Here is a 10474-nt window from a genome sequence, read left to right as displayed (position 1 = left end):
ACTGATCCGACGAATTTTAGCAACCGCGCTTGCGAGTGCGTCGTGCCAACGCTTGCGCGCAATTCGCCGAACTTAAAAAACGAACTACTAACGGAAATTTCCAACAGTGCGTTTTAAGACGGAAAGGCCTTACGTTGATTTCTTCAAAATGACAGCTTTCCATAAAGAATAATTTCACAGGGAGTTTAGTCCCCTTACTATCTTTCAAGCAATATGTTTTTCAACAATAATTACGTCAGTTACTTTTTGGATAGCTGCAAATGATGGACTGTAGCTTTAACCAGTTCACGCCAGGATTATTTTGACATTGACTGGACCCAGGCGCGGGATTGTTTTTCACGAACCTCGATGCCAGACGGGTTCAGGCGGTCATCTGCCGGTAGCACACCCTGACATTTCCGGCCTCGCTCGCTGCGAGCGGGTCACTGACAGATATTTCAGGCCTTGCTCTTTGCGTGTTTATCTGTCATCTGTTCCGAATACCGCAAAATCTTTGCGTGTACATGTATACACGTCATCCGACGTGAACTGGTTAAACTGGGTTTTTTTCCATCTTTTATTTTTTTATTTTTTTTTTAAATCTTTTTGGATGAAGCTTTAGTATAAATAACAATGGTGCGCAGGTATATATGAACCAGTCAAACACAGTCCGAGACTGATACCAATAACGGTCTGGTGCCTGTTGTGTGATGACAATCACACTAATGACTGTATAACGAAGTTCATCATGTACATACATGTAGATACACCCTAACAATACTACTATTGTACAGAAATGGGTCACTTCATTATTTCTTTTTAAATTCAATTTGTTTAGATTAAAACAATCTTTCTTACCTTTAAGGCGTATTAACAAAATATTGCGCATTAAAATTCAACTTTTTACCATTTTTTTCCTTATGCAAGGGAGGGATAAATCAAACCAAAAAAAAAACTTCCTATATTTTCACTACAAACATTTGCCCTTAACTTTATAAAAACAATTTTTTTAATGTTTGAATTTTATTCACACATGCTTGTTAGTATTAAAAAAAACACATTTTTTCTACACAAGTGGATAAACACAGCAGGCGTATGGCTCATTACAGTGCACATGCTCGTATTCTCACAATGCTCGACACTATAATAGAATAAACGGTGCAAACTAAGTATACGTCATCTAGGTGTGGCCCAGATCAAAATATGTACAAGTCTCAAGCCACTCTTGTGGTAACTCTCGTGATGAGCACGACCATTGCTACCACACGAAAACCATCTAGGTTTTCTTGTGGTTAGGTATACAAGTTTATGTGGGTCAGCGGAGATGTCTCATTCTTTGCTTGTACATGTACTCACAGAATGCAGTGACAACAAAACAACGCTGTCCGTTTTCATCCCAGTCTTCTTGACGTCTGGAAGGTAGCCCAGAGGTCAATACGTCTTGACAACTTTCATTCACACGTTCGCCAAGTGGTGCTCCAACAGGCCTGGGTGCAACTGAGAAACATCACATTGGTTCTTCAGAGTTTCTGCATGGAGAGGTGAAGTTACTTGAAACTCAATGCTCACCAGTTCCACGTTACAGAATAAATCTTGACCCATCAGTATCATATGGGCTGGACATTACGCTAATTCCTCAAGTCGTTATAAATCTACATGCTTGTCTGCCAGCTACCGATTAGGCGGCCTACCATGCATCATCTGAGGCCTCCTAAAAGGAAAAAAATGCAAAACAAAACAAATTATAATAATTTTTCAAAACTGAACAACGAAATTGACACTGGAGTTGGGTTTGAACCTGGGGAATCGCCAACACAGGGCTAGATAGCTCAGTTGGTAGAGCACCAGAACGGCGATCCGGAGGTCGCAAGTTCAAATCCCACTCCAGTCAATTTCTTTGTTCAACTTTGCAGTTTTTTTTAAAAACAAAACAAAATTAAATGGCAAGTTTAGAAATGGCTTTAGCCAATTTTAAGTAATAACATGAATTTTAAGTAGTTAACATGAACTACACAAAGTGCATTAGGTTCATTCTATAAAGTTAGGGTCCAAAGAGTGAAATTTGTTTCCTGCCCTGTTACATCTGAACACTGTAATTTGCCATTCAAGCATCATTAACCTTAACTCCCTAGGCGTTTTTACTAGGACGCAACCTCAATCCTGCAAAATCCTCCAACTGCCTCCATGTAAAAATTGCATACAGCCTCATTTCTTGAATGTGGTTCTTGGAGGAGTGACCGCTGCCTCGATCCTGCACAATCCTCCAGCAATCACTGTCAATATGTTGAGGCAGAGCCAGTGACATCCTGGAGCAGTGCGGAGGACTTCAGGTATAATATACGCATAGATTTATGCACGGCTGAGCATAAACAAACTTGACACAGTGCATCCTCCAAAATCAGCAGCACATTTTTGCCATATAGCCTCAATCCTGCAAAATCCTCAATTTTGCAAAGAGGATTTTGGAGGATTTGAGGTTAGGGTTAATTAATTGAACATGTTACTCTTCTAGCTATCTAGAACTGCAAGGTGCCTTCACAACCTACCTCGTCCTGCTTTTGGTCGGAATTTAGTCTGTTCACAATAGCTTCAATGGTGGATTTCCTGTTTAGAGGAAAAACATTTCATTTTTAATTCCACTGCCTGGTAATGATATGCCAAATAATGATGTGGTAATTCTTCCGTTATTTGGGCTGCTTGTCTCGCTGAAATACTTTTCTCATTATGTAGTAATTCAGAATGCACTCTCTGAACTGTTTTAAACCTTGAACAAGTACCCCTGAACAGCGACTTAACAAAGGGTATTTTGGCACCTTTTTTTGTTTTTATGCTAATGCCAACTTCCATATTCATGGTAAAAGTGTAATGTCATTTCATGCAAAAACTTCAATGTTACAGCTATTTCAGCACCAATAAGCTGAGCGTCTTTCTGAAATGACACCCAGCAACAGCGCCCTCAGTTGTCCGGAAAAACATTTTTTTGTTTTATGTTTTTAAGGAGTCATTGCCACCCCACCCGTTTTTCCATTCTTTTCCTGGATGGAATAGAACACATTTAGAACCTGCATCAATGCCCAAGTGTAGGCACCTTTAAGCAAACACTGTATGGTTTTTGCAAACTGCCTGTTTACTCACTTTGCTTGTATCCCTCCGCCCGGTGGTAGCCCCTCAATTTCTGTTGTGGTCATGACATGCATCACCAAATCAATGCCGACCCGCTCACCAAAACTGTCCATTATCTCTACAATCAAAAAAAGGGAGAAATTGGAAATGAGTACACCAGTATACTTTGAATTCAATTTTTTTACAAATCAGGGCTTTACTTATGAAAATGGTATTTCGGATATCATGCATATCAATTTTTGGGCTAATTCATCATGGATATTTACAATGTGTTTGTTATGAACACTGGCTGTAAAACTGCTGCCTATTCGCTGAATGTAGGTGTATATTCACTTAATTCACGGCAAACAACACCGCACCACTACAACAAATTGTGTCATGATGGACAAGATAGGTTTTAAATAAGGCTTAATGTCCTCATTTTTCAAGTTCAAAAAATGTGACTGATGGTTGAATGCACCATGCTGAATTTATTAATCATAATAATAATAGTAATATTATTGAGTTATACAGGTTGTTCCCCCAAAAAGGTGACCCACAAACAAAGTGATATTATGATCAAACTATGAACATAGTATGGTTTTATCATTGGCAGTAAGCTTTCCATTGATATCTTGGATGCATACCAATGATCATGCATCACCGAGTTCCAGTGTTTTGAAAATGGTATGTACAAAATGTCTTGGAACAGTTTAAGTAAAAAAGTGTGAACACAGCCAGACATAAGACAAGTAGCTTTAAGGGATATTGAAGAAAACACGAACAAAACCGGAGTTCCATCAATTGATGATCTTGTTCCACATGGTGAAGTCCCCAGCCCACATACACACCCACCCGCAGGCCTACTCATTGCTGTCAGGAATTGCTTTCAGGAACTTTTGGGGGACAAAGTAATCTCACTCAATCATGCTGTGGAATGACCTCCCAGGTCACTGAATTAAACTCTTTGTGACTTTTATTTTTGGGGGAGAGGGGAAATAGGCTGGGGGTTGGAACAAAAATATGTGTCCGAAACTTGGACATGCCTCAGTTATAATGTACATATATGTACAATAAACTTCACGCCCAATTTTGATTTCCAGACACCACCTTCTTTATTATATACAAATTGTATAATGTTCATGGTTTCAAAGTTTCAAGTGAGTTAATCATGTTTTTCTTCCGGCCACTGCCACTCAAATTAATATTTTATGCCTCTTCACCATCCCCAAGATTATCCTCATGATTTTTAAAGCATTGCATTTTGTACTACTAAATCTGAAAACTCCAAAAATAACGCAGTGCAGGATTTTACTGCAGTCGATCTCCACATGGAAACAGCCTTGAAGCTCAATACAATGTAGTTTTGGACGTCATAGGCTAATCCTTAAACTTATCTCCAGCCGTTAATCCCAGTCAGAGTTTGCTTTTGTGCTTATACCAAACTAACTGTGCACTGGAGACCTGTTGAAGAGATTTAAAATTGCTCACAAAACAGACATGCCGTTTTCATTCAATTTGTTGAACTTTTAACTTAAACAATCAGACTTTGCAGGGGAAAGATTTTAGAAAATCGTAATTTGGGAAAAGAAATTTGAAAATGTCAGAATTCCGATTAAAATCTCCGAGTATAAAAAGTGTCAACTCTGCCTATCAAAGAGGAAAAACAGCGCTGTCCTCGGATGTGACCTCAGATGCAAGGGGACTATGCTCACTCGGCCAATAAGATTATCAGAATAAATCCAAGCCTCGACTTTAACAGTAACAGTAATAGCTTCTCATTTTGCGGGCCGGATCTGTCAGTGAGTGTACCTTTTGTTTTGGCTTCCAATAGTTGATCTAACTCTGCCTCCTTGGACAGGGCCTGGTCCGACACCTTGGGTGCGTTCTCAAACGTGACGATTATAATACTCATGTTATCGCGGCTCCCCTGCAGGACAGGAATAGAAAACACAAAATGGAATTGGGTCAGAACAGTTTATTGCTGCACACACAGTAATGCTAGTACCTATCTTAAAATCACTGTGGTTTGAACTCCCCTCCCCCCCACCAAAAAAAAAAACCATAAAAGTAAGGGTATCTAAAAAATACCTGTCAAAAAGAGGCAAATTTCAACCAAAAGTTGAAGACACTAATAGTATTAAAACAAATTATCCTTCAGAGATACCCTCTGCATTTTCTGAATTAAAAACTTACATGGATGCTCTTCAAGCAAAAATCTTATAAGCTTAAAATACGAATGAAATGTTTGTTACCCACAAAGCAGAAAACAAAGGAAATATAATATCATCTGTAAAATTTGGAAGAATAGTCGGACAGTAAACCTGTTTTTTACCAACCTTGCATAGGCAGGTGTCCACCACCATGTTACAGACCTCCTTCAGATTGTCGGTGAGTTCTAGCCGTGACCGTATGAAGTGACACACCTCATCGTTACTCATGACGTCCCAGACTCCATCGCAAGCAAGAACAATGAATTCATCATCGGCTTGCCGGGGTATTACTTTAATGTCGGGCTCCGGCGAGACAAGTTGCTCTGTCGAACCCATTCCAAAATTACTCTTGTATTCATAGTCTCCTAAGGCCCTGGACACCGCTAGTGATCCGTTGACTCGCTGGATCATGACAGTTCCGCCGGCTTTCTCGATGCGATTCTTTTCATTCTGCTTACTGGGCTTGTGGTCCTCCGTGGAGAAGCACACGCCCCCGCTGCGACTTAACACGGCGCGAGAATCCCCACAATTAGCAAAGAAAATGTGCTTTGGTGAGATGATACACCCAACAGCCGTGGATCCACTCTTGTCGTTATCTCTCGCCAGTATGTCTCTCATCTTCTTATCTATGTTGAGGAAACCAGTCCGCAATCCCATTTTAACATTGTCTTCCGTCGGATGGAAACCAGGACCCGGCTTGTCCGAGCCTTTAAACTCCTTATTTGAAGTGATTTCCTCCAGCAAATTTTTGGCGCAGTATTTGGCGACTTTGGAGCCTGCGTGGCCATCGTAGACGGCAAAGAATGACCAGTCTTTCAGGCCAAAGGGCAAGCCTATGACAGCGGTGTGGGCGTCTTCCATCTCCACTCGCCAGCCTTGCATGCTGCAGAGAGCAAACCGTAAGCCATTGCCGCAGCCGATCTCGTTCTCTTTCTCCATCTTTGGCTTGTCAAGAAACGCCCCCATGGTTCCTACGTACCCTCTCCTCTGAGAACAACCTTAGTTCACTCGTTAACAATCACATCAACTATGTCAGCTACTTTCAGCTACTAGACAAGGCAAGCAGTATTCCCCCTCACTGCGTCGATAAAACAGGCACCTCCATATTGATGTAAGAAACCTGTCCATTACTCATTCGATCCTCAATCTCTTATCCATATAATGATGGGCACGGACTGCTATCTCTTGTCGATGAGGTCATTGGTCTGATGTCACACACAAGGATCTGTGACAGGAAGACAACAATCAAATCATTAACGAAATCTCTGGCGGGACTTTACACACAGCTAACCTTGTCATGTCCTTACACTACAAAGTCCTTCGGGGGGATTCTCACAAGTGTCGTTAAATCTAGCACAATTCATCTGTTGTGTTAACCATGAGAATGCTACTACATGTACATGTTAGTCTATATGGTACATAACGTGCCCGGTGCACGAAACTGTGTATGTATGACATCATTTCCTGTCATTATAAGTGCATTACCCCTTACTAATTTGGACACATGCTCAAGGACAGTACCAAATTTAGTTGGGGCGGTCGACACTCCCAACTTAAGTTGGGATAATCCCAGCTTAAATTGGGATAATCCCAACTACAGTTGGGATGCTGCTACTCCAGGAGTAGTACTCCATGCTCACAAGTGGTACATTAAATGGTGCACTTATACTTTGTGTCAAGAAAATGTCCTACTTTTGATCCTAAATAACTCTGTTGTTTACCAATGGAATTAAACCAAAATTTCAGATCATGTAAACAAGGCATGACAAATTGTATGGAGCGAGTATCATCAGCTTTGTGCAAGAGGGTGAGATTTAAACACCATACGAAAAAATACTCACTTTCAGAATCTGCCACTTTTGACTTGGCGTTCTCCAATGTCGATACAGCGCTGGAGACTGTGGCGGAAGGGCTGAAAGCTTCTCAAGGAATGCAGGATCAACCCTGATGTCATTGCACACATCCTCGATCGTCTGGCACAACTCACGATAGAGGTGTGCAATAACATTAGGGGGTGATCCTGCATTCCTTCAGAAGCTTTCTGCCACAGCACGGGCCTTCCGCCACCGTCTCCAGCGCTGTATCGACATTCTGAAAGTGAGTATTTTTTTCGTATGGCATTTAAATCTCACCCTCTTGCGCAAAGCTGATGAAACTCGTTCCATAAAATTTGTCATGCCTTGTTAACATGATCTGAAATTTTGGTTTAATTCCATTGGTAAAAAAGAGAGTTATTTAGGATCAAACATGGGACATGTTTTTTTTGACACGTAGTATGAGCCACGAAGCCACACTGTATGTACACGCCGGTCACACTTGCTGAAAAGTTTCAAAGAAATTACTTGATTTAGTTACTTATGTTGTCTATTTGACATGGATGAAATGGCAAATAGACAATTTTTAAAATTAATTCTACCGTCAAAATTGTACCCAGTATAGGACAATTATCCTGGCTAGTCACCAGCAGTTAGATCAAACATGTATGTCAAGCAAGCAATGTCTGGTACTAGTCTCTATTTCTACACATTTCTCCATAGTCAGCCACCAGACTAATGACATTTAACGAAGAGGTCAGTCTTTTGAAACAGTTGGACTATGGTTGGACATGTACCAGTCTAGTCTGTAGCCTCATTTTTAAATCAACTGACTTCCCTCTCATGTGCATAATATTGAAGAAAAGTCTCCTTTAAAAATTTAATTGAGTCTTCACACTTGGTTGGTGAAATAAGTACCGAGGACCTTTTCTTTGGCAAATGAAAATTTTGGAGAATTTTGGCTGGCTAATGAATGAGTAAAACAATTGTCCTGAGATCATTTTGCATGTAGTTCGATATTCCAACTGCGCCTGTGCACATCAAGATATGACGATTTTTCTTTCGGGACAAGCGTTCTATTGTATGCGTGCAAAAGCATAATTGAAGAGATCGTCGTGTTCTGCAGTAACGTTTTGCAAAAATACCGTTTGGACAACAAAGACTGTTTTTAGGTGTCTTGTGCTCAACTTTAGTGCGAACAAAAGTTTCCACTCTTTTCGATTGCATGAAAAATTTTACAAAATGCAGATTCGGTTACCACATGCCCCTTACTCTTGTGTGCATTTATCTGCCACGTTTATCCCCCCAAAAAATGGTCAAATCTTGTTGAAGAAGCTGTGCTACAGTCCATGTTCAGACTGTTTTGGAATATGGAACATGCTTATTTTCAAAGTAGTGTTATTCTACGCAGTGGCTATCGTTACGGCAGCCGTAACGCATTTCCCATTTTCTATCGTTACGGTAGTACTGCAACTTTTATAAAAACATGAGAAGAAAATATAAAATTAGAAGGAAAAAAAGTGAATTTGAACGTTATGAAATTCGGACTTTATTTCCCTTTTTAAAAAAATCCTCCAAAGCCTCAGGTTAGAAAAGGAAAAAAAATTCGTGTGCAAAACTGAGATGCCAACCCGCAAACTCGCGGTGCAAAATCGTACCCTCTATCGACTGAGCTGTCGCACTGCTCGCTAAAATGTGGGGAAACAAATAATTATATACCTGCGTGCGTATCAAAAAAGTATCGTAGACGGCGCTAAACAACGGCTGCCGTAACGATAGCCACTTCGTTTATTCCAACGTTTGGAAATATATCCCAGTCCAAATTCATGTCTTTTCAACATTTTTGCAATAGGGAACATTCATTGAAATAATAAATAACAAAAGTGGCGACAGGATGCAACATTCTTTCCACATAGAAATCATGAACATTTATTTGTCATTAAAATGAAAAAAGAACATTTGAACTCAAATGAACAGCGCCCTCTTTCTCACATATTTGAACCTGATCCCACCCTTAAATGTTCATTTTCATTTTAACTCTTGTCTTGGAATTTCTCTATTCACTATTCCTTCCTCCATGCTTCATTTGTCATGTCTGTTACCACCATCTTGACTATGTAAATGATACATACATTCTGTCGATTTTACGACAGATTTAACGTTAAACTACGACGGACCATGGAGGATTTCGTGGGCCAGCGGCAGATAAATTATTTGCAAAAGGTTGAAGCTACACTGAGTGCCTGGCCTGCATGCTTACTGCATGTGCATGCACTGCACTCGCAGGCGAAATAGTGGGAGCTGCATTTTCATTTCAAAGCTCTCATCCATAACAAAAACTTCACATAAACGAAATTACATAGCTCTACGAATAACAATTCTGGTAAGGATAAGCTGGAATAGCAACAACACATAACTCCCTTCAACAGTGTTACAAAATGAATCACAAAAAATTAACAATATTTACCGCTTACTTACTTCCACAGCAGCAACGTTCATGTACGCGCACAGCAGCAACACAGTACAAGTATAACTGCATTTCCTATTGGTCGACGTTCATGGCTTCGAAGATTTGATTGGATAAGCTGACCCACGTGTACGAGGTAAAGATTACGTCATCTCTATTTTTGGACGCGTAAAATGAGAAGAATACCAGCACTGATTATTCGATCTGGTCAGACTTCCTTGTTAAAATGTGGTTTAATTTCCTCTTCCTTCTAGTACATATGCAAAAAAGATTGAACTGATTTGTTTATATTTATCTAACTTATTTGTTTATATTTATCTCATTGCACTGTCAAATGCGGTTCTTGGCCAAAACAAGCTTGCATGCGGCTGTACTTTTTTTTTAGGCAAGGGTCTCTATAGTGTGAAGCTAATAATTTGTATTTCCGCGACTCCCAGGCTTGTGTGATTTCAAAGTAAAAATACCTTGAAATCGGTCGGCATGGATATTTTATGAGAACATGTCGCATAGAATCATTTAGGTGAGAGAGTTGGTAAATACTGTAATAGTTTACGCACTTCAAATATAGCGCCCTCCTTTTGTGGCGAGTCAACATTGATCATCCAAAATTAGGCATTTGGCCCAAGTTTTTATGAGAGGAGGGGTCAAACGATCAGTCTTGCGGGCAGGATTTTTATTTGCAATCATGATTTTAAAATCCCAAAACAATCAAAATGTCCCTACAGGGAGGAACAATCAAATACTGGGTTGTTTTCCCCAAGTTTGAACAACAAATTTGTGATTTGTTTGGGGATATGTCGCATTACGTAAGAGAATTTCAGATGGCCCAGATTCATATCGGTTAAGGAAGGGGTTTTCCAGATTTCAGTTTATCCGATGAAATAATTTTTTAGTCGATT

General features: G+C 40.0%; 1 protein-coding gene across 3 annotated transcripts; it reads right to left on the bottom strand.

The window, feature by feature from the left end:
• Positions 1-579: 579 nt before the first annotated feature.
• Positions 580-9667, bottom strand: LOC119744265 (protein phosphatase 1B-like). 3 transcript variants are annotated; one of them, XM_038220125.1, is made up of 6 exons: positions 9587-9667; positions 5421-6519; positions 4894-5011; positions 3115-3220; positions 2526-2583; positions 580-1508 (listed from the first exon to the last, which is right to left on the bottom strand). In XM_038220125.1, exons 2-6 carry the CDS (start codon positions 6258-6260, stop codon positions 1500-1502), a joined length of 1131 nt encoding a protein of 376 aa, XP_038076053.1. In that variant the 5' UTR covers positions 6261-6519; positions 9587-9667; the 3' UTR covers positions 580-1499. The 3 variants fall into 3 exon arrangements, with proteins under 3 accessions (XP_038076053.1, XP_038076051.1, XP_038076052.1); XM_038220123.1 differs by having other exon boundaries at positions 580-1690; positions 9587-9666; XM_038220124.1 differs by having other exon boundaries at positions 580-1690; positions 9576-9621.
• Between the last annotated feature and the right edge of the window lie 807 nt (positions 9668-10474).

Source organism: Patiria miniata, unplaced genomic scaffold (assembly GCF_015706575.1).
Source record: "Patiria miniata isolate m_02_andy unplaced genomic scaffold, ASM1570657v1 HiC_scaffold_7, whole genome shotgun sequence".
NCBI classification, from domain to species: domain Eukaryota; kingdom Metazoa; phylum Echinodermata; class Asteroidea; order Valvatida; family Asterinidae; genus Patiria; species Patiria miniata.
Note: the sequence above shows the minus strand (reverse complement) of the source record. Positions and strands in the feature narration are given on the sequence as shown.

Excerpts from the sequence above, each read along its gene's own strand:
- LOC119744265 (XM_038220123.1), bottom strand. The coding sequence starts at position 6,260 with ATGGGGGCGTTTCTTGACAAGCCAAAGATGGAGAAAGAGAACGAGATC. Across the intron at positions 5,012-5,420 it reads TGGACACCTGCCTATGCAAG|GGGAGCCGCGATAACATGAG; the intron begins GTTGGTAAAAAA and ends CCTGTCCTGCAG. Across the intron at positions 3,221-4,893 it reads ATTGGAAGCCAAAACAAAAG|AGATAATGGACAGTTTTGGT; the intron begins GTACACTCACTG and ends TTTTGATTGTAG.